Source organism: Alternaria ethzedia (genome assembly GCF_023757985.1).
Source record: "Alternaria ethzedia strain BMP 0044 chromosome Unknown scaffold_1, whole genome shotgun sequence".
Taxonomy (NCBI): Eukaryota; Fungi; Ascomycota; class Dothideomycetes; order Pleosporales; family Pleosporaceae; genus Alternaria; species Alternaria ethzedia.
In genome coordinates this window covers 415,184-438,403 of record NW_026056194.1, presented here as the reverse complement: position 1 = coordinate 438,403, position 23,220 = coordinate 415,184, and the positions used below count along the sequence as shown (strand labels likewise).

Sequence of the window (23,220 nt, the reverse complement as noted above, 5' to 3'; positions counted from 1 at the left end):
CTCGGCCTTGCCATGAACCCCATGCCATCATGTTCCTTGCAGGTCGCACGCCGTCAGTAATATATGTATATTGCGGCCAACGATGCAGCTGCTTCAGCCACCCTTCGAGACGACGTCCTGGGTACTCATGTCCGCCATCTGCTTCCGAACGCCTTCCACTGTCGGTTCAGCTGCGACCCCTTGCGCCGGTGCAATGCTGTCTTGGGCGCGCTCCGCTTCTGCATCTGCATCATCCATGTTGTCCTCTGCGTCTCCGGCTTCCGGCTGGTCATTCTGTCCAATGCCATTCTCCAGCTCTTCTACGGCTCCGAGCAGCCAGTCTACCACGTCGTTCTTGTCGTTGATCTCCGCTTCGTAGACCGCATCGTGGCCCGCTCGGTTGATGATGGTGACGTCGGCGCCAGACTGTACTAGGAGTTTCACGCTTTCGAGGTGGCCGTTCAACGCAGCCCAGTGAAGGGGAGTGTTGCCTGCATCGTTGACTGCGTTTAGAAATGCCGGTTCTGGCTTCTCTGCGCTTGTCGAGAAGAGCAACTTGATAATATCTATGCTAGTGAGAATGGCTTTCGACCACGCACGACTGGAAATGTTACCGTTGTGACCATTGGCAGCAGCATAGTGCAGTGCGCTATTCTTCGAGTATGGGTCGATGGCCGCAGCGAACAGTTCCGCCTTCGGTCGCTTGGTCTGTGTGGACAGTTCGGAGACGTATGAATCAAGCTCGGAAGGTTCGTTTGCGCGCGCGAGGTACAAGACCTCGTCTATGGCATCTTCGTCTAGTCCTGCCATGTCTGCTTGTCGGCCTGCGCTTTGGGGACCTCTGTGCTTCCGAGTAAATATTTTCTGACAGGTCTGCCCAATGAGGAAAGCGGGGGCGGGGTGCAAGTAAGCCTGCTGGCGGCTAGTCCAGAACAGGCCGTAGCTTCTGGAGGACTTCTCGGGGCTGCAATCCACCGTTCGCGGCCGATGCTGCACCTGCCCACCCATCACTCTACATATGCAAGTGCGCACGCTGCCTGGCCATGCACTATACTCAAACAAGGCGTTTTACCTCCTTATCTTCCTCTCATCACCGAAATCTCAACTTGATACTGCACCCTTACTGCAGATCCTGCACTGTTAATGAGAAGGTATAGCAATCAATCTATGGAAGCGCTAGAAGGTCAATACGCATGCACGAACTATGACGTGCAGCAATATGCTCTAGCTTGTCCTTGACTGTCGGTGTCTACCGACTTACATATTCCGAGTTGCTCCTGGCTCGCTTGTGCATTTGGCAGATTCCTTCCCACACCGGCTTTGACAGACTGACACAACGACTAAGCACCAGCAGAACCGAGAAGACGGTCCTCTCTAAATTTTACTCTCGAAACCTTCTTCGCGTATCTCCTCGATTAGTAGGAAAAGGTTTGCGAACAAAACAGGGAATGGCTATTGCACTCAGGTGTATGATACTACCTCAGAAGATCATTGGCTTTTTTGTTCCAACATCCAACTCACGATTCGGTACTTATTTGATACAGCTGAGCGTTCGGACGTGTGGCTGTGTCACAATGGGGACGGGAAGCTCCCACGCCACATTGAAATTACCCGGTTGCCGTCTTGTGTCGGAGCGGTAAACTGGGTTCATATGAGCCTACTTTGGTTATTCTGCTTTGTTGAGAAGCAAGACAAGCTGAAGCAGACCTAGCACGCAAACGGAGTTCCCGGCTTCGCTTCTTCCCTACATGGTCTCATTCGTCTGCGGCCTGCAGAAAGAAACGTCTATCTGTGCGGCGTACGTCATGAGAGTGTCGGCTCGCCTACACCTGCCACTTAGTACTCAGCTTCCCAAGGCAGGTCGGCTCGACTGCTTGAAGGTGTTCCCACTCAAACCTTCATCCTTCCGCTAACCCTTGCCCAAGCATAGATTGCGCAAGGTCCGTTGTGTACCCTGAACCTGGTCTTCCCGCGCAAATCCAAGATCCCAACAGGCTTGGGCAAGCAAGTTCCTCGGAGACTGCACTACGCGTCTTGCCGAGGCCGTTTCAGAGCTTCTAATCAGATTCCCACCAATCGCACTCGACAGAATCGGTCCGATAGCGAACGTCTGATCAGAAATCTCCCAATGTTCAATCTAGAGCGGAAGGATTGTACCACTGTTAGGTCGCTCCTTGGATCGAGTCCTGGACATGTGAAAGGAGAGATTGTCACTGGGATCGGCGCGGACCTTAATATCTACCTAGATGAAGCTGGAACATTGTCCGTTCGGATCAGTGCCGAACCTAGTCATGTAAGATTACAACCACTCAGGCCAAGCTGATATGAATAGGCGTTTAACTTCAGAGGCACTCCGCAATTGGTACTCCGCACCGGCTTCTTAACGCTTGCTCGTTCGCTTCAGTTGTTGAAAATAATCAGGCGTATCGCTTGCCGAAAGCAGACATCGCCCGAGAAGTCACCCTAGTGCACAGCGTAGCCGCGATCCTGGATCGGCAACGTCCACCAAGGCATACGGCGCCGTGCGATAGACATACAACAAACGGGAACAGAATAGATCTTCAGAAAGGGAGCCATATTCGCAGTCGTTGCCTGATATGGAGCCTTTCGCGTGGTCACATAACAACCCGGAATGTTCACATCGAATTACCTATTTTTCACCAAGATGACAAAAATCGAGTACATTGCAGAGAATTTGCATGCGGCAGCAGCCGATCGAGCAATCTCCAGAGCGGCACCATAGATACACCCGCACTGCTTTCCAGTTCACGCCGCTTTAAGCCACAAGTGCTATTGGTCTTTTGTGGACGTTCTCAAAAGTTACTTTACTTTTTAGCCTTCCCACGCCGCACACTAAGTTACCCCGCGGACGCGAAAGTCGTAGCGATGCCTGCGCTAAGGATTGTGCAAGGGGGAGAGGCGGCATTTGGACGCCACTACATCGATAGTAATTGCTGCATCTGGTCTGGTGCAGCCAATGTACCGATGCTCGACTAACGGAAGCCGCGTATCACCTTTCGGGGGTGTGGGTATCGCAACATTAGCTCTCGGCTCACATTACCCTGCTGCGCCGCGTGGCTGCATCAATACCAACACTTCAAGCCGTTTGTCGACAAGATTCGTGGAGCTGTAAGGATTCCTTCGACGCCTCCAGCTTCCAAATCCTTCCTGTGTGGCCAACGTGAAGGTCAGCAGCGCATTATATCTTATGCAAGACATCGTGTCATACATGGGTAAAGTATGCTACATCTCCACTGAGGCTCGGTAAGCCCATAACGTCTACGCAGATGTCGATCGGTGTGATAGGCCGGCTTCGGGTGCCGCTAGCTGCTCAAATTGTTGAGAAGGACAACGTACCATTCCAGAACATCCACTCCAGGCTTTCAGAGAATTCACTCACGGGGTCCATGTCTTCAACGCTTACCTCTGAGGGGTTTTCTTGACATAGATCCTGCAATATCTCTTCCTCGGATAGGGTCACGCTAGCTCCCTTGCCGGCTAGCCAATGAGCTAGCCACGGCATGCTATCCGAAGGCAAGACCCTTCCACTGGGGCTGTCACTACCGTCATTGCCAGCCAGACGGGAGTTACTCCTACCGCCTAACTTACCGATAAGGCCCCCTCTCTTATTCAACATGACTCGACTATCGTTGGCTCTATTCTTCCGATCGCTTAACAAATCGCATCTTTGAAGAGGAGTCATGATAGCTCCACAACAAAGGCACTTTCATTCGGTTCAACGCTAATTCTAAACGGCGGTGCGCCCTGATGAGCGCTGATCTGGCGGGCCGGCATAGAAGCTTTCGCATCATCTCAACAGCGGGACATGGATAGACAGGGACCTCAAGCGCTCTTCGCGATCCTTCGCTTGCGGAAGAGAGCGATTGCATCCACGGGGTTTGGCTGAAACGAAGGATGGACATGCACACTGCTTGTTCTTCACATGCCAATACTGCCGTGTGTCTAGCAAGGGGGCGTCAACATGCTTTAGCAGGACAACTACACTTGTCTTAGACGTGATTGCAGTGCCTTAGCGGACGGAACGGGTGACATCCATCAACGGGGCATCCTATTCAGGTTTGTTGCTCCTTCTCACCATGCCTGTCTCCCTGCCTTCGTCGCCATTGCGGCCCATCGCTTGCTCTGTTGCGTATTGAGTTTGATGGCAACCGTGGCCCCTTCTGACTACTGTCAAACAGAAAAGCTAGTAACAGACTTGTGTGCGACATGCTCGCACTACCGCAGTCACGCCGATTGTGACGCTGGAATTGTAGATGTAGGGGGAGGAGGAACGTGTCTTCACAGTATAGTACTGTGCACAAGCTCCCGAGCTCCTGGGATCGTTGAGTGATCTTACGTACAAACAGCCGTGCTTGTGCTGCCTACTGCGTAGTATGTAAGAAGAGCTTTCGGGCCGTAAACAAATTTGCATGGCGATTATCATGACTGCAACTGCTACGCATGCCTTGCAGTCGTTCCGTTCGATAGTATGCATGAAAGTTTCTTCTTTAACACAACAGATCCTTCACTGCGCCTAACAGCGTGGCGCATGATTGTGCAGCTCACTGATGCATGCTGCTGTTACTGGCAGAGAACGATACCAGAACTGGACAGATCTTTAATAACACCCACACCTGCTCATATACTTGTCTCAATGCATGCTTTAGGTGCGCGGAAGTATGATGCCAAAAGGTCCTCAAAGGACGCACCCAGATATGCATAGGAATTAAGATGGGATATGCCAATACGAGGCTTTTGATTATTTGCATGATGTCTCAACGCCGGGAAGGTAGTAAAAGCGCTCTCGTACTGTGTATGCTACGCTAGCTGGACAATCGTCGACAGAATGGATAAGGAAAAAGAAAAAGAGTCGGGCCTTGCGCCGCGCTATGTGACATCCGAAAAGTGAAGCTGGTGATGGTACATGTATCCGAAACGCCTCCTGCACGTGAATTCGTGCTACATGTGTGCATGTGCCATGTCAAGCGCCTAAAACCATCATCTAAGGAGGAGACCTTAGAACCATAAAATCAAAACCAACAAAGACGTTTACTCCTCAATGAGAGCGCCTAAGATCAAACTCTGAATGACAAACTCCGCGCACGTAATCTTTACCTTATGCCCATTCACTTCTCCTTTGATGAGAAGCTCTTCTTGCACTTCAGTCTCATCCCTCTTCCTTTTCTTGGCCTTCTTAGTCTTGCCATTGGCGACAGGCTTCTCGGTACCGAGCAGCATTGCGGCAGCCTCAGCGACACCGCCTTCGCCGTTGTCCACATATACCCAGTCCCACTTGCCGCTAGTGAGCATATCGGATGCGCTCACAAGATCGGCGCAGCGACCGACTGTAGCAGACCCCAGAGCGTGGGAGAGGAATACGAATGGTTGTCGCTTTTCAACTTCCTTCTTCGATTTGCCGGTGATAAGAAGGACACTCTGGCCTTGGAAGAGAAGATCACGATCTTGTATGATTTGGGCGAAGGAGACGTCCTCGCCAGCCGGGTCGTAAGGAGCCATTGTACGGGATCGCACGACACCGTTCGGATCGAGGAACTTGGAAACACCAGCGGGCAGAAGGTATCGCGTAAAGGGCGCAGCGCGAGATGCGTTCAGCGAGTCATGAATCCAGCGAAGATGCAAACACGGAACATTGAGGGCGAGTGCTTGAATGTACTTGGTGCTGCGAGAGTGAGAATCAGAGATGAGAGCGACGAAGCCCAGGTCTCTGTATGCTTGCTTGAGCACCAGTGCAGCAGACCCCTCGATAGTAGAGGCCGATCTACGACGGCTCTGAGATGATGTTGGTGCCTCACTGGGCTCACTCTCAAAAAGCTCGTGGAAACCTTGTTCTAGAACTTGTCCGCCGTTGCTCTTGATTTGCCTAGCAACAACCTCTTTGTCCACGTCTGCTGCAGTAGAAGTAAGAACAAAAGCCATGTTCGCAAACACGCCACTGCCGGATCGGGCGGTAGATGCCACAGACGCGGCACGTGTGGTAACGTCTTTCAGCAGTGATGGTACTCCTGTTCCTCGTCGGCTGAAAGAGGGTGTTGTGAATGGATCAGCAACAGGAGTGCCGAAATGAGAAGCTGGCTTGGCTGGCGTGATGGCTGCAGAGAAGTTGAAGGATCGATCGCGAAGTCGCTTCCAGAGTGAAGCGGTTAAGTAGATCTTACCCACAGGCACGGATATGTGCTCCGCTGGCTGCATTGCTTTAGCTTTGGGCAAGCTCTCCCGGGCGCGTTCTTCCAGAACAACTGTCGTATATCCGCGTTGATCAGTAATGGGAAACTCTGCACCACTGAGGTCATCGATCCTGTCCTTGAAATCGACAACGACATAAACGTTCTTCTTCATACCGAGTTCATCAACCTTGACTTGATCACCCCTACGGAGACTCAGAGCACGGACATGCACTGCATCCATTGATGTAATGTTTTCATCGTCGAAGCGGATCTGCAACTGACGGGCAGTGGCCTGACCGATGCATGTGGCAGGATAGTAATGGCTGCCTGGCCAGGACGCGAAGACCCTGTTTGGCACAATGATTTCCCCTGGTGGGGTTGTGACACGTTGCGACGGAGTTTCTAGTGGCATCTCGGCGTTGCTCGAATGGGGTGCGGAGCTGATGGGCTCATCCGGCTCAACAGCAGCGTCGAGCATCTCGACATCGGCTGGTCTATCGACAACTACTTCCCGAGGCTTCGTAGGAGTGAGTGGAGTACTTTTACGCACCTCCAAAGAAGGCTTTGGGTTTGCTGGTGAATTCACCGGTGAAGACAGGCTCTGCAAGAGTTCTCTGGAGACTGGTTTCAACGCGCCCTGCCTCTCCTTCTGGGTTCTACTGGCTTTTGGCAAGATCTTTGACTTTAAAGATGTCGTTCGTTTGTATGGGGCCTGTACCGCTTCTGTTTCACGCGTAGCGGCCAATGCGCCCTGATCCTCCCGTGCCTGAACAGACACAGTCGCCGGAGTGTCCTCAGGCGCGTGCTGAACCTGCTCGAGACGGGGTGATTTGGGCGGCTCTGTAAGTGCGTCCTTGTCTGTGGTCGGCTTTGGTGGGCTGCGAAAAACACCACGCTTCGCTGTGTATGTAACCTTGCGCCTTTTTGTAGACGGAGGTGCTGGTGAAGTCGGAGCCATGAAGGCGTCGCAATCGTCATCCTCAAGACCACTCAACCGTGGCATTTCGATATCTTCTTCTGGTACTGACTGCTGTGTCTCGGGTAGATTGTAAATGTCATCAATAGAATGGATACGATTATCTCCACGGATCACATCGCTTCCATTGTCTTTTGAGCTAACAGGTGCCGCCTTGTTCGGCTCAGACAGGCTATGTTCTTCCTGGGCGGTCTGAAAAGCCTCTGTACTGTTTGTCTCACGGAGTACAACAGTGTCGTCCCCTGTGGCTTCAGCAGACATGTTATCTGTGAAGAACGTGGGTTGCGTCTCATCGAGTGCGTCAGTCTCTGGGACAGTGTTTTGACGTCGCATGCTCGGTGGCTTGGATGGCTCCGTAGTCGGATTTTGCCGTGATAGATCGCCATCGCGGATGCCATCCATAGATTGATCTTGTTCAAAGGTTTCCGGAACTTGCTGGTCGGTTCCCATATCCACTTTGCCGGGTTGGACGAGATCAAGCTCCTCATCAGACTTTTCACCTTGGAGTTCAATTGCAGCGTTGCCCTCGAGCTCATTTGCAAGCGGTAGGTCTTCGTCCTCGTCCATTACTGTGTCTTCTTCAATGGTCGGTGTCGCAGTGTCCCGGTCAGCTGCTCCCTCTACGTACTCGTCGTAGGTGTGCTCATCGTATTCCAGATCGCCTTCTTCTGCTTCTGCGTCTTCGGGTCTCAGGAGTGGAGGGCTGCTGGGCACGCGCTCTTCCCCGTCGGGGATCTCGTTGTCATCCAGGCTAGACTTGGGTGGCATGGGGGGCATTGATGAAGAGATGACCTGACTCGTATATCCGGTCTTAGTAGCCATGGTAGTCTGGTTGATGCTGTATTGATTCATCGATGGTGACGATGGAAATCGTAGCGATTTTGGTCGCGGTACACTATCGAAGTCTGCGGTTGCATCTGGTTGCGAGTCCATAACAGCAATTGATTCCTTGCTGCTAGGTGGCTGATTTGTGTCTCGTAGAAATCGCTGGGTATTCTCGTTCCGTAGTTGCGACTCGTGCTGCAGCTGCGAGGAAGGAATTGCTTGCTGGGTAGAAGTTCGTGAAGTGCGGTGAGGGTGCGAGGAAGTCTTGGGAACCTGCACACTATTCTCGTTGCTATTACGTCTCACTCTAGTCCGTGCGGTATGGGCCGCATTCTGTGACGACCCGTCGGGCAATTGTTCGGTATTGTAGTCTTTCACCCCGTTCCCCACTATGGGTTGTGACTGCTCGTCCATTGTCTCGTCACCGTCATCCGGACATTCACTATGTTCGCCGCCTCGTGAGTTCCTCGACTTGACGGGCGATGGTAAACCGACATCCGGTCCGCGCTTCCTTCCGGATCGCGATACTAATGGTGTCGGCACCGAGATGTGTGACAAGGAGCTGGCAGCCCGGCGATGGGCATGCTCCCTTGCCTTCTGCGCCTTCACTTTCCGAGACAGCTCTTGCCAGCTATCCTGGTCTATGGGCACGCTCTGCTCATCTCCTATAGAAGGCCTCCGCTTCTCCTGCGATTGCTTCATTGTAACGTATTCGGCTCGTGGTTCGCTGGATGATCGTACGATGGGATCAGATTTGGGTGTGTCGGGGCGCATGGCTTTGATGGGGCTGGAATAGGCGGGAATTGGACTGGAGTGTCGCAAGTGGCTGAAGTTGGGCGAAGGGCGCGTGAAAACCACATCTTCTGCAACACCGCCCACAGCGGGCGAGGTAGGCGCCTGGGTGTTGTTGAAGGCCTGTGTTAGCGAGATATGCTGTAATGCGCCATCGCCTCCATTGTCGAAAGCAGGAAAGAACAGCGAGGGTGAATCAGCAGTGGCAGGCGTAGTGTTTGTCCGCACGGCCGAGCTGAGCGTCTGGCCAGAGTTCCCCCTGTGCCTGTCTGCCAATGCCGGTGTTTGGAATTTGAGAGGACTTGTAGGCGCCATGCTATTCTGCGCATAACCGTCGTCGTCGGCGTCGATTACGGTAGGGCTCGTAGGCGTTGGCATGTGCTGGTCTTGACTCGATGCAACTATGTCCATCTCATCTGTAGGCAGTTCGTCACCATTGTCGTCGTCGGAATGGTCCACAAACAGCGATTTAGGAGGATTGACCTCTTTGGCCTCGCTGGTATATATGCCGCTTGTCCATGTTTTCATCATCTGACTGTCCGGCTGGGTGTCGCCCGGCGCGTCCATCATGTTGAAGCTGTGGTACATCTTGAATACGCTGTCCCCGTGTTTTATGTTGCCAGTGGTTGTGGGCGCGCTGTGGTGGGTGAGCAAGGCGGCGGGCTTGACATGTTTTGTGGTCGCGGCGCGTCGTGGGGAAAGAGCGCGGTTGAACGGGGAAAGCACGACGGGCAGGTGCAGAGAGACGCAACCCGTGTGCTGGGCCGAGGGCAAGGTCAAAGGAGCGTGGTTGCCTGAGTGCGGGCTCTCAGTCGATGTGGTGAAGCGGAATGGCTTGTCGCTGCAGGCCCGCTGCTTGAGAGCCTGGGAGAGTTGAGATGGGTCCTGGTGTGGCGTCAGTCAACTCGAGCGATCGGCGGCCGGGGTCAACACGCTATCCAGACGCGACGCAGAAGACGGATACTCACATCGTAGAAAAGATCCCCGAGCACCGTGGGAGCTTGCGAGTCCTCCATGGCGAAAGCTCATCTCTGAGTGCACTTCACAGCAAGGCGCAGATGCTCACTGTCTTTCGTGGTTACTGCAATTCAGCCGTGGCGGCTACGCGCCAATTAACGCGTGGTCCCGTGCCAGTCAGTGACATCTGGACCAAGCGTTGCGCTTCTCTCTTCGCCGCCTTGGGTTTGACAGGCGCATTGGTCCCCGGCTGTATTAAACTGCCATCTTCCATTGCTTACTGACACTGCGTGCCGTGCATTCCTTCTATTCGTCAAGATCTGTCGGTTGTCCAGATGACACTCCCTCGGCTTTCGACATGGTCGTATTCTCATGTCCTCAAATAGTTTGGTAGACTGCTGCCGTTCGCGCGCTCGTCTGGAGAAGAGCAATGCCGGTTCTCCACACGCTCAGTAAATCACCGCCACCTGGCTCAGTGCCTGGTCACGAATATGCGAAGAAAGAAATTGTCATTCATTTGACATGTGCTCTGTAGATGTTGCTCGTACTCTTGGTCATCCTCCAAGAAATACACTTCTAACCCTGCGTATCTCTCCTCCTGCAGTCCTTCCGTCTCCTCCTCTACTGTCTCGCTACTCTCCTTCATCGCCACCACCCAGACCGCTTCGTTTCTCTCTTCACCGCCCTACTGACTCCATCTGAGTGCGATCGCTTATCCGAGGAAAGTGTAGTAAAGACCCATGACGGCCGTCAATCCGACAGCGGTCCATCCGGTTCGGATGACTTGTTGGTTCTTGAATCCGATACCCACATCCCACGCCAAATGCCTCAGGCCATTGAAGCTGTGGAAGAAGAACGGGAAAGCAAAGAAGGCCTTCACTCCCATCTTCACAGCCGCGGGCCATGCAGCAACGGCCGCCACCATTGACTGTGTCTCGAGATGCCATCCAGTGTAGGGGGCAATCAGGTAAGCGATACCGAAGAGGTAGAGGGAGCCGGATAGGGTAATTCCCGTGATGCGGTTGAGCGACGAGGCGTACCAGGTGATTTGCGGCTTGTAGATAGCCAGGTGGGGGGAGACGGGGCGGTAGATGCGCTGCTTCGCGAGGATCTCGGCGGCTTCGGACTGCGAGGCGTGTTCAGTCGCTGCGAGTCTACGTTCTCCATTGTTAGCATCCGTGGGCGCATGAGTATAGGCGGTACAAGTGGTGCGAGGAAGCTCGATGCTGCCATGACATACCTCCGCTGGACCATGCGTCCCGCCGGTTGTACCCTCAGACTAGGCGCGGCCGCCCGTCGCAGGCCAAGTTGGAATACCCGCTGAGAAGCCATTGTGCAGTGTCTCTGATGCCAATCGACAGAGCCGTCAGGTGTCGTGTGGTGGTTGTCGACCGTCGATGATGCGCAGTGCCGCCAGCCCAAATCTTCCCGATTCCCGAGGTCCCCCTACCGCCCAATCAGCAGCCCAGCATTACGCGGCTTAGTCACGCACTTGGCGGACACCCGATATTTTCTCGCGCGCGCCCTTCCAACTTCCATTCCTTCACGAACCTCGATATCGCCGGCAAGGAGCGCTTGACGTGCTGAACTGCGGGAGTGACGGCCTATTTTGTCTGCTGGCGTTATGTCAGTGGATGGGGCTCAGGAGGGATCGGAGAGGGACTGCCTGTATTAATCGCTTGTGTTGACTAAGACCATGTCTGCACGAGTTTCATATCAAGGCTACATATTGTGTTTTTGCGTGAAATTTGTAACCTGTCGACACAGAGGCCTCGATACATCGCCTGATGCGAAGCTTGCGAAATAATGAGATGCGTAATTGCAGCATTATAACGTCGAGCTTTCCCATGCTGGTCGACCCATTTGCCCGTCATTTGAAGCGGGCACGTGAAGGCGCTGACGGGTAATTCCTGTCATCACACTCGTCTTGTGCCTACGATGTCGTCCGAAAATGTAGGCAACAAGGCAATGTGGGTGTTCGATGATGCTTGGGTCGAGGCATCGTTACCACGCTCGGTGATGATTGCAAATTTTCTTCTACTTCAACTTCGTCCCGCTGCCGTCGCAATAACGTGACCTCTTTCGCCCATCGTCATACCTGCAGCAATAACATCAACACACATTGACTGAAGAACCCCATGGCGCCTCTCCGCCAGATCTCTAGCGCCGACGCCGGGCTTCCGGCCGGCTCGTACATCTACAAAATCATCTCCACAGCGTCACGGCAAGATCCTCTTACCTACTCTTTGACCGATCAATTGGCCTGCATATCTTCGGACGACTCGTTGCGTTTTCATAGCGCCGACTTACAACCTGATGGTGTGATCGCAAACGCAAATGAAAACATAACCTGTCTGGAAAGAGCGAACGATGCACCCAGCAATGTTGTCGCAACAGCAGGAAGAGACGGATTGATCAGGTTCTGGGACAAGAGGAGCAAGCAGAAGGTCTTAGAAATACAAAGTCGTGAGTGACTAGATCCTTGCCTAGCTAGATGCGAGGGATGTGAGGCTAACGATCAGCACAGCACACAAGCTTGTCTCAGCACTTGTGTGCGACGCTGAAAAGAACTTCGTTGCTGCTGGTATCGAAAACCCAGAAGACGGACCGACCAGCTCGCCGGTCTACATATGGTACATCGCCACAGCCCTCGTCTATTGGTAGCATCAGCATCACTAACCCATCCTTAGGGATCAGCGCAGCCCTGCAGCTCCTCTCAGATCCTACGTAGAGTCTCATACTGACACCGTGACAAACCTTGCTTTGCACCCATCGCACCCGACTCTACTCTTGTCATCTAGCACGGACGGCCTAATCAACATCTTCGACACTTCTCAGGCAGATGAAGATGATGCCTTGTACCAAGTTGTGAACCATGGATCAGCCATTGCACATGCAGGTTTCATGTATCCTGGCACAGACATCTATGCAATTGGTACGGACGAGACAGTGAGTTTCTTTGCTCTACAGAGCCAGAAAGAGGAAGAGGAAGAACCGACTCCGAAGGTGTGGGGCGACGTTAGGGAAGGATTAGGATGTGAGTATGTCGTGGATCTGGCATGGGTCGGACAACAGGCCTGTGTTGCTGCAGGAAAGCATAGGTATGTCTTCCATCTGTGGTGTATACCAAAGCGATTATCAGTACTAAGTGGTCACAGCGAGAATCTTCTCAACCTCATACCGATCGATAAAGGTACCAACGGACCTCTGGATTACAGCTTCGATCTCGACAAGAGCATATCCTTCCCAGGCGCCCACGGCGAGGAGATTGTTCGCGATCTCTTCACTGATACTCATGTAGGCACAATCTCATTACAATATGACATGACGTTCTATAGCTGACATGCATGGCAGACAAACACAACATACACATGCGGCGAAGATGGGCACATTCGTGCTTGGAAACCTTCAGAAGAGAGCACCATGGACGTTGACGAAGGAGCGGGATCAGCGAAGAAGAGACGCAAGGACAAGAAAGAGAAGGCAAGGTTCAAGCCATATTAATATCCCGCGACTGTACTCTCGCGACTACCTCCGACCAATGTTGACATTGGAAAGAGCAAGTGCATGCGCGCTGTTGTAAGACTAGGTATGTGCGGATACAAATCTGCAGGCACCCACAATCAACACTACTGCACAGTGGTTCTGTATCGAACTAGAACTTCCTTCCGCTCAGAAGCATCGATTTTCTTGCAGTTTAATTAAACTGTGACGACACGTGTGCTAGCCGTGACCTACGAGCGACTCTCCCATGTAGGCCGACTCAAAAAAAATGGCAAAAACCCAGAACTTTTGAAGTTCATCGAATTCATGAGGCGCAATGTACTGTCGACCTCGGGAGGTCACGACTCGCTTGTGGCTCGCCGCCCTCCACGGAAGCTAACGTTTCACCCCAGCCACCCAAACAGCATGACAGTTTCATCCCTCCTTACCCTCCCGCCATCATTCCAACGTCTCGCAAAGCGCCTAGAAGGTCTAAGCGACTGCTCCTGTATGATCTGCGTATCGTGATATGCCTTCAAGGGCGCCTGAGCGCCAAGGTATCCATTCCCTTCACGCGCCCGTTTCCGCCATGCTCGAAGCAGGCGTGTGGCCGTGTTTTCCAGGCCGACGCAACCGATTGTGTTGTTTTGTGTTTGTCTCGTGTGTTTTCTACCGGTGGAACTTTTGCGTTGGATGAGGGAATTGGGCAGATGCAGGATGCAGTACGGGTGTTGCGGCCAGAGAGAGCAATGCATCGTGAAGTCTTTGCTGGGCCGAGGCCAACATCTACGCCTGCGGAGCTTCCTGAGGCAGCGTGTATAAGAGAGGCCTGGTACCGCGCCGCATAGTAGCCTCATCAGCATCTTCAACCACAGTCTTCTCTACTACTCTCTACTTCGCTCTCTATTCAATTCTATTCCTTCCGCTGGTCGGTTCTTCATTATCAATAATCCCTTAACCATAAACACTATTACCGGCACCGTCATACCCACCAACAAACCAACTCAACCGCAAAAATGAAGTTCACCATCTCCGCCATTGTCCTCGCTCTCTCTGCCCTCGCCGCTGCCAGGCCTCAAGGCGCCAACGACAACCGTCCCGTTCCCGAAGGCGCATGCTGTGTCGCAAACACCAGCTTGAAGCAGGATGTGTGCACTGTCAACGGACAGAGCGGCCGATGTGTCCCCGACAGCGTCAACAACTGTGAGTAACCCAGATATCATGATCCATAAATGAGCGTTCGGAGCTAATCACATCACATAGGCGGCGCCCAGTTGACCTGCATCGAGGACAGCCGATTGAACTGCGACCCCAACACCCTTGAGAGGGGCCGCCCTCTCTGCCGCCGCATCCAGGGCGCGTAAACGACTGGCGATTGGTTTCGAGTTTGGAGGAACAGTAAATATGTTTATATTATAAAGATCAGTATGATTTGGATTGGACTTAGTAGTGGTAGGAGGAGCTGTGGTATCCAGGTCCGATAGTGATATAGGCTACATCGGCTGACAATGAAGATGCTGTTTCACCTTATTGGTTCTTTCTGGGTGTTTTCGTGACGATCTGCTGTAGTGTTTTTGGACTTTGAGGTTGTGAGAATTTCCGATGAGGCTCTTGACACTCTAGTCTAGTTCACTGGCGTTCTCTTCATGGTCTAGTAGAAACTCGCGACAGATCGATGTAGAACAATCTAGCTGCCAGACTGCCTTGTTTGTAGTTTTTTGAAACAGCGAACAGTATCACTATAAAGCTTCGGGGGTACGTGGATACATGCAAATGCGTTGCATTGTTGCTCAGTTTCAACCGATCTTCAATGCTACCTGGTCACTTGATACACATCTTTTGCTTCGCACACGTGCATTCTGTACAGGTTCCTACCGCTAAATAGAGGCTACGTATCCTTCCTGTTGCGCCTTAGTCCCGACTGTTCAGCCCGTCTATCCAAACGAGAATCAACTCCGCAAATAACAACGATAGCACATCAAGACTTCTGCGCCCACCAGACATGCCCGGTAACTGGATCGATGACCGCATATCGATACGCCTGGATGATGCTCTAGCAGCTGCAGATCGGCATTTGGCAGAAGATAATGAGCCTCAACGGCCTGAGACTGTGCGTGACGAGTTGAAGGAGCTGTTTGGAAGCACTGACCCGAGGAGACTTTCTTATCGGCCGCAACCCCACTCATCTACTTTCGCAGCACCTGAGATGTTGCCTGAACCAATTCCTGAAGAAGAGGATGTTAGCTTCCAGACTCTCATGAGCAACGCAAAACGCGTACTGCCTAACAGAGTTTGGGCAAAGCAGGAAAGACTTGGTAGAGAGCTGACACGCCAAGGCATAAGATTTCTCACATTGATAGATGCTGCGGCCTGTTTACCGAAGAAGCACTGGTCATGGACTGTAAAGGAGGCAGTTAGCACACTATACGCGATCAAGGATCGTTGCGGAGAAGTAATGGAGAGCCTATGGTACCAGAACCTTAGTGACACTGATGGGCTGCACGAGAAGGCCAGAATCCTCCATCTAACACATAACGCTAGAGCTTATGTGTTAGTAGTTCGACTTACCTTCTTTCTCTGCCGTCTGGAAGGCAAGCTCATGGCTGAGGTCGACGCTGATGTGGAACGCAATACTTCGGCTCTCGGCGTACCGCCCAATTTCAACATCTTCGATGAGTTAGAGCAGCTAGAACTACGCATCGAGACGAATCGTGACGAGTGTTTAGAAGCTTTCGAAGATGGCGCTCAAATGGAATGGCGCGGGGAACCGGTCCCGGTCGAAAAGGTATCAGCTCCTATAGAAGGCCTCACTGATGCCGACTGCGCCGTGTGTCAGGACGCGCTTATACCGCCAGGCGTAATCACAGCATGTCGACACAGCTATTGCCGCACTCATTTGGAGCAATGGATCCATGCTGCAAGGGAAAATAGCCATCTATGCTGCATCTGTCGTACGGAACTTTTCCCAAAGCCCAGCTATCGGATTAAAGATCCGGAAGATGGTTGCAACTACCAACATGAGATGGATTGGTGGGATAAGGCGCTGACGAACGTGTGCATCGTGAAGCATTGGGCATTATGGCTAGAGCAAGAGCGACAGCTTCAAATCACGTACGAAAGAGAGACGGTATGAGTGCACTCTGTCTTCGGAGCGACACTGGGAAGCCATAGGAAGGGCCTCTGCGCATGATCCGGCGTCGGAAGCCCAGGTTTTGTCTTCATGGTTTGACCGAAGATGATCTGAAGTAGAACAGACTTTTGATAGGAGCATCTGTCAAGGCCGAAATAGTTCATGTAGCAGAGTCGGTATGCTTGATGACATGGTTAATGAAGCTGAATAGTCGGGAATGGGTCTGTGCCTACGGTGTTGCGAGAAGGACCGAACATGATATGCCGTTCGTCGACTAGAAGTTTCCACGTCTCGGCGGTGCTTTCATTGAAACCCGAATGAGTGCAGAGTAGCGAATGCGCAGGAAGTTCCTACGGGTGTTGGTTTGGCAGCTGTACACCTGCATTCTTTAACGCGTCAGGCTCGCGTTCGTATGACGTCATCGACAGCGATAGCCCGCCGGTCACCCGGTATCCCTACGTAAGGTATCCCTAGGTGAAACGCCAACGGTGCTAGAACTTGGAGGGATCATGTGAAATGACAGCTAGGCAGGAGGCTCGTCTGTTAGAGCAAGGAGGAATGAGTGTTGATGAGATTGTTCTCTATACATTCATGGATGGGGTGCATTGCAGGGTTTCTGGTAGCGCCAGGGGCTAATCGATAAGCGTCACCTCGGGAACGCGACACTTATTTCTTTACCGTACCTGCTTCACACGAGGGCGGTCCCACATTCACATCTGGTTCAGCGTGCGCTCGTGCAGGACATTACTGACATAACGGCTTCATTCCCGCTCTCCACCCCAACATTGAATGCTCGAGCAAAGTTGTAAATCTCCTGCAAAGCGACGTCGAAAAGCACCCTTGCAACGATAAAGTCATGTTTTCGTCAACGTCTTCTTTGTTCAATAATGCGGATGTCGGCGGCCGCACGAAGAGAACAGAGACAGGATACCCAGTGACCGTGGACGGAATTGGAGCCGAGCCTATAGAGTAAGTTGCGTCTAGCACAGTATCATCACTTTAAGTCAACATAATTAACAGCGACCTAGCTTGAGCGAGGAGTTCTGCAATGTTAGTCTACCGAATGTACTTTTCTTTTTGCAGGTTGTTAACAGTGACAGGAGCTTTGCTCGGATGCACCGCTCGATTCTACAGGCCGTTTTCACGATCGTAACGCTGTCATCGAGAAGTTGCAGCGAATGAGACCAGACTTTGATTCCACGTCTACGAATTTGGCCGTGTTGAAGTATGTTCCTAAAATTGGTCTAGGTGGTGATCAGGCTAACACATGAGTAGTATCGAGAAGATAAATATTGAGAGACGCTCAAAGCCGTGCGCACAACCACCGACAGCCGAGCAAAACGATGAGCAGATTTCAGGCTTAGTTACTCCACCAGCGGATGGTAGCTCCAATGCCTCCTCATCAGGCTCATCGTCAAATGACTCGGAACATACCGAATCAGATTTCGTCTCTGCTCAAGGGGACGACGAAGCAACAGTTGCGCAAAGCCTTATCACTGAATCCAACATGGGGAGCGTTGTTAGCACACCAGTATCGAGTTCGAAGTCAAACTCTCAGAATGAGGCATCGCTGTCTATCGTCTCACCAGAAAGAGCACAGAAGGCAGCTTCGTCGCAGCTTCCACCGTTGACTCTTCCCCCAGGTGGGTTTGGGGCATCTGATAAGTTATTCGTATCCGGAAACTACGATTTCACATTCACTCAGCCTTTCGAGCCCTCGAAACCAAGCTCGACCACAACGAATCGTAAATCTTCTTTGAAAGAACATACAAATCCGGACGCCACCAGGTCAGAGTCATCAGCGCAGGATGCTGCACCGAAGCTGTCACCACCTCCCTACCCTTCAGCATCATCGTCACATGCTAGGCCTACAAACACACTCGCTGCATCTAGCGAATTGGTTCTCCCTAAACCTGCGCAAGATCAGCCCTCAGCAACTGTCACCGAAGAGAATAAGCCCCAGATTCGCCACGCTCCATTACAGAGCGTTCCGGGCCCGAACTCACGACCGATTGCAGCTTTACCGACCAGAAGAAAACCAGCAACACTCACAACATCTGGAAATACTGCATCGCAAGCGCCAGCGACGCAGTTGCCGGTCTCCTCATCCTCTATATCCCGCACATCAGCAAAGGCCCCCACGATACAAACACCAGCATCGCAAGTTTCGGCAACTGTACCAAAGCAATCGGGGCCTGCATCTTCATTGCCGTCACAAGCCCTCCCTAAGACAGCATCTTCAGTCCCAAATAATGGTACTGCAGGGAGTAATCGCCCAGTCTCAGCATCCGGCCAAGGAGTTCGCATGGCTCAGTCATCCCGCTCATTACCGCTACCCGCGAAAAGTGATCGACAGGATTTTGAATTGGATCTCAGTCTTATGGACAGTCTCGTTCCTAACAAGTTCCAATCCGATAACGCTGATGCGACTATTGAAGGTGTTATGAGAGATATCAAGCACGCGCCGTTGCTATCGGCCCCTGTGGTCGCTCAGCACGTGAAAGACTTGGTCCCGCAATTCGGCTTCATCGGTAATCACCGGGACGAAGCGGGACATGCCGTTAAGCTGTTCTACAACACCAATGTGCCTTTGTCCGCATTCATATGCGGTGTTCAAGGAAGTGGTAAGAGTCATACTACAGCTTGCTTGCTCGAAAATGCTTTGATTCCATCCAAGAACCTCGGCCGTTTGGAAGCGCCTGCTTCTGCATTAGTCTTCAGCTATGGAAGTTGGAGCACTGGCGGAGCAGGTTTCAGCGTCAGTGAAGCTGTGCATCTGGCTCGTGCGCAGCCCGAATATCCTGGCCAAAACGTACGAAGAATCACTGTGTTGGTTTCCGCACACAATGGAGCGATCAGAAGCTGTTACGAGGATCCCTCTCGTAACATCCGCGTGATTCCATTCAGACTCAACGCCCGGGCTCTCGACATCACCGGTTTGCGTGCACTGATGGGTATTGGAGATAAGAGCCCCCCACTCTACATGGGCCAGGTCGAAATGGTACTCATGAAAATGTCATCCGCGAGCAAAGATGGACGACTCGACTACAAGTTGTTCACCAAAGAAGTTAAGCGGATAGATCTAAACGATGCACAATCGCAAGCCTTGAAACAACGTTTAGCGATGCTTGAGTCCTTCCTCGATCTGGACGGCAAGGCGGCGGAGCCAGAGTTTCTTCCAGGCGAGATGATTATCATGGATCTGTCCGATGCTTTCATGTCATCGAGCACAGCCTGTGTTCTCTTCAAGCTGGGCTTGGACCGCTTTCTGGAATCTCCTGTCAAGAGTAAGATGGTAGTGTTGGACGAAGCGCACAAGGTATAGTATTTTGGTCCTCGTTCAACAAGCTCTTGCTAACACAATGCTAGTACATGTCCGATAGTCCAGGATCCAAATTTCTCGCAGACAGTCTCGACCACACGATCCGCTTCCAGCGGCACTTGGGTACCCGTATGATCATTTCTACTCAAGAACCGACCGCGTCCACAGATCTTATTGCGCTTTGCAACATGACCGTCATTCATCGCTTTACGAGCCCTACCTGGTATGCCGCACTCAAGAGACATGTCAGCGCCCTTGACAGCAACGACGACAAGGCTCTCATGCAGCGGATCGAGGGATTGGAAACCGGAGAAGCGCTTGTGTACTGTCCGAGCACTGTACTCGCGAAGAATGACGACGGAAGTTTAGAAAAGGCTACGGGCCAACTGCTTAAGATCAACATTCGGAAAAGGATAACGGAAGACGGTGGCGAGTCGATCATGGCCGTGTGATTAGTTGCGTATTTTCTATAGTTGTACTAGCGTAGTTCAGACATGGCTTCCTGCCGTTTTGAGCGTTTTGTGTAATTGTGGGCATGTTTCACAGAGATCACGGTCAGAATAGGGCGTGGAGGTTTTGAACGGCATGCTAGTTGTACCTCTATTGCCTTTTAATGGCGAGCCGTGCTACAAGTAACATTTTTACTCCCGGTGGGCGATTCAACGGCCCATGATCCACCGGTACTGTTACGTTTGGAATCGTGACTTGAGATCTCATCGTCTTGATGAACAGTAGTCTTAACCACGATACGCCCGGCATTCTTCGCAAGTTCCTCCTGGCTGCTATACGCATCAACCCAAAAGAGATCTCGATTATCACCTTGCGGTCGTATCGATGAGCTGACTATAATCTTCATTCTTATATTGTCGGACGCTTGTTTGACATAGCCTTGCGCGTTATAGGACGGCTTCGACGCGTTCGAGCGTTTGCGGACCAGTATCGCGAAGGCGGGTGAACATCCGATGATGACAGCTAGAGATATTGTTAGTACAGATTACATTTTCCAGGCCTCCAAACAGAGCATACCCATAGCACACTCTACAACAGTCCAAAGCAACAACCACTTAGGCTCAGGTGTAGTCGCTCTGCCACGACCGTCGACTCCGAGTTGTACAACACGAAGCGTGGCGAAAGCGATACATATGAAGCCGCTGCCAAACAGCACGAAGACGCCAATCTTCTGCTTACGTGGTAGTTGGAGATTCCAAGTCAGTCGGATTGGTAGAAACATTACTGTCGCCGATCAGTATCGCTTAGTGTAATGCTCGAGGCTCATTCAACATACTCGCGAAGTCGGTAGCGACGTCTACCGAGTATGCAAAATAAAGACTGAAAATGATTCTGTCGTTCTCGTTTGGGGTGCCAACGCATCTGCCTTGCGCATATTTGGTCTTCAGATTGTCGCACGTAAAAATGCTGCTGAAAACACTGCCAATCCATGACTTTCGGAAGTAAGCCTTTGCATCTTGGGCACGAGACCAATGTGAGAAGAATGACTTACGATCATACAAAACGAGACGATAGCCCACCATATCTTCTTGTATACACCAGGAAGACCGGTCAGCAATTTACGGTAGAGTGTCAACAAAGACATCTTAACCGAAAGAAGAAGTGTGTAGAAGCACATCTGGCCTGCTACAATGAATCTTATCATAGCCGCGGTATCTTCTATGATTGTCGCGTAGGGTTCGGCCAGGCCTCCCAGGACTGCGAACACCCGGAACATAGGCCAAACTGCCATCAGATAGCATGTCCACATTGAGACGAATAAAGCGAAAGCAAAGTAGATGAAGAAGTCCGAGAGGTCGAATGATCGACGTTTCAAAACTTGGAGTGTGATGCGAGAGAACACAATCGTTGATGTCAGGACGAGCATGGCGGCGTTTGCACGCACCAGCTCGTCCCTCGTGATAGGTGTCTTTGAGGGTGCGGACATTCGAGTTGATGAGAAATCAATAACCAAACGGATTTACAGGTCCTGGAAAGCATCGTTCGAGTCGAAATACAAATGTCGGGGGTTCTTGGAAGACTTGGAAGGCTCTGCGGCGTGGTTCCCAGGTCCCTGGGACAGCCAGCATGAGGTATCAATGGTACCTGATGATGTACGTTGACCCAAACTGACAAGTGGACTCCTTCCTCAAGGATGCTGAGTGTCACAGACAAACCCTGTCCATGTTTGGGCTTGCCGTCCCAAGCATCCTACGTCGTATGTAACCGAAAATACGATGCGATCTAGAACGCAGGATTCCAGGCTCATAAACAAAAGTTTCCTTAGGCTAACACCGGGAGGGTAGGCCGAATTAGGCTGGTAGAAGAGATTGCTGCGGCTTGTTGCATTGTCCCCGTGTGGGCCCTGAGAGCGACCGTATTGAGCGTATGTAATGAGGATTGTACCGCGTATCTGTGTAGGGCTTCCGACCGGTGGCGGCCTTTCATTTTGCGCTCAACGCATGAAGGAAGCGAGAAAAACTTCCCCAGAAAGGTAATATGTCCTGGCGGATGGGATGACACTTGCGATGGCGTGTCTGGGTACTCATTAACCAGATTGCTGGATCTCTATTGTGGATTCTATTGGCTACCTGGCGTCCAAAATCATATACTGCAGATGTAGAGTGCGGGCCCATCTGGGCATGAATCCATTGAAGCGGGAACCTAAGGAACTCAGGATCGTTGCGAGGAAAGAGAAGCAGCTAAGTGGTGCCGTTCATCAGTTGCTATTCCGGCAGCTGACCAGTTGATGCATCGTTGATAATGCCTTCAGATAGATGGTGACGCGATACAGGCATGGGATCGTGGTGCCGACAACGTCGTCCATCCTCGGACGGCAGGCTGCCGCCTCGCCGGCCAAGCGCCGCTTGGCGTTCAGGGTCCCGCATGTGCACCTACCTGCGCCAAATGCCGCACCCGTGCGCCAGCCGACCGACTGCCCGCGTGAGTCCGCCCGCATCATCCGCCATATCGCTACCAGATCTCGCCGAAGAGGTTGGTTCGTCGATTAGTGGACACCATTCTCTCTTGTCACGGTATGTAGTAGGATGGGTGCCAGCGCAATGACACAGGTAGATACGGCAGAAGCAGTCGGGTCTGCCGCCGCAATATAATCTATGCAAGCGAGCCGTAGGTACAGTAAGGGCTCCCTTCCCGCAGGAAGGTTTACTCCGCCGCGTCCCAAGCTCGAACTTTGCCACCGCCGCACGTGTGCTAAGCTTCGCATGTGACAACCCTAGTATTGAGCCATTCACAGCCAGCAACGCAGTCATGGAACCACAAGCGAGATGAACCGCGCATGCACCTGGGCACGACGTGCCAATTATGGTCCGCGGAAGATCTTCCAGTACAGAATGATAAATTGAACTAATACTACACCGCATTCTGGCATCTCGAGCACGCCCAGCATCGTTCATTCTTTACGCACAACGTCCAAGATGAAGACCTTTCTTTCGCTTAGCACCATCGTGGCAGCCGTTTCAGCCCAGAATGGAATCTTTGAACCCGCAGACTTCAACATAACGGAAGCCTTGATATCCAACGGCGTCAACGTCTCAGCTATTCCTGAGCTCTCTGGTCTGGT

At 52.1% G+C, this 23,220-nt stretch overlaps 7 protein-coding genes across 7 annotated transcripts; 4 read left to right on the top strand and 3 right to left on the bottom strand.

Annotated features, from left to right (window-relative positions):
• Window positions 1–93: 93 nt before the first annotated feature.
• Window positions 94–789, bottom strand: J4E87_000145 (uncharacterized protein; the record flags this gene model as incomplete). Its single annotated transcript, XM_049371804.1, has 1 exon — window positions 94–789. The coding sequence occupies one exon, from the start codon at window positions 787–789 to the stop codon at window positions 94–96; it is 696 nt and encodes a 231-aa protein (XP_049237938.1).
• Window positions 790–5,028: 4,239 nt separating this feature from the next.
• J4E87_000144 (uncharacterized protein) lies at window positions 5,029–9,773 on the bottom strand (the record flags this gene model as incomplete). The annotated part of the gene is made up of 2 exons (XM_049371803.1): window positions 5,029–9,642; window positions 9,726–9,773. 2 exons carry the CDS (start codon window positions 9,771–9,773, stop codon window positions 5,029–5,031), a joined length of 4,662 nt encoding a protein of 1,553 aa, XP_049237937.1.
• A 653-nt stretch (window positions 9,774–10,426) lies between these two features.
• Window positions 10,427–11,046, bottom strand: J4E87_000143 (uncharacterized protein; the record flags this gene model as incomplete). Its single annotated transcript, XM_049371802.1, has 2 exons — window positions 10,427–10,868; window positions 10,955–11,046. 2 exons carry the CDS (start codon window positions 11,044–11,046, stop codon window positions 10,427–10,429), a joined length of 534 nt encoding a protein of 177 aa, XP_049237936.1.
• Window positions 11,047–11,852: 806 nt separating this feature from the next.
• On the top strand, window positions 11,853–13,218 carry J4E87_000142 (uncharacterized protein; the record flags this gene model as incomplete). The annotated part of the gene is made up of 5 exons (XM_049371801.1): window positions 11,853–12,180; window positions 12,242–12,347; window positions 12,405–12,815; window positions 12,873–13,011; window positions 13,069–13,218. 5 exons carry the CDS (start codon window positions 11,853–11,855, stop codon window positions 13,216–13,218), a joined length of 1,134 nt encoding a protein of 377 aa, XP_049237935.1.
• A 995-nt stretch (window positions 13,219–14,213) lies between these two features.
• J4E87_000141 (uncharacterized protein) lies at window positions 14,214–14,561 on the top strand (the record flags this gene model as incomplete). The annotated part of the gene is made up of 2 exons (XM_049371800.1): window positions 14,214–14,400; window positions 14,461–14,561. The coding sequence occupies 2 exons, from the start codon at window positions 14,214–14,216 to the stop codon at window positions 14,559–14,561; spliced, it is 288 nt and encodes a 95-aa protein (XP_049237934.1).
• A 638-nt stretch (window positions 14,562–15,199) lies between these two features.
• J4E87_000140 (uncharacterized protein) lies at window positions 15,200–16,185 on the top strand (the record flags this gene model as incomplete). The annotated part of the gene is made up of 3 exons (XM_049371799.1): window positions 15,200–15,206; window positions 15,264–16,024; window positions 16,174–16,185. The coding sequence occupies 3 exons, from the start codon at window positions 15,200–15,202 to the stop codon at window positions 16,183–16,185; spliced, it is 780 nt and encodes a 259-aa protein (XP_049237933.1).
• Window positions 16,186–17,594: 1,409 nt separating this feature from the next.
• J4E87_000139 (uncharacterized protein) lies at window positions 17,595–20,101 on the top strand (the record flags this gene model as incomplete). Its single annotated transcript, XM_049371798.1, has 2 exons — window positions 17,595–19,646; window positions 19,697–20,101. The coding sequence occupies 2 exons, from the start codon at window positions 17,595–17,597 to the stop codon at window positions 20,099–20,101; spliced, it is 2,457 nt and encodes an 818-aa protein (XP_049237932.1).
• Between the last annotated feature and the right edge of the window lie 3,119 nt (window positions 20,102–23,220).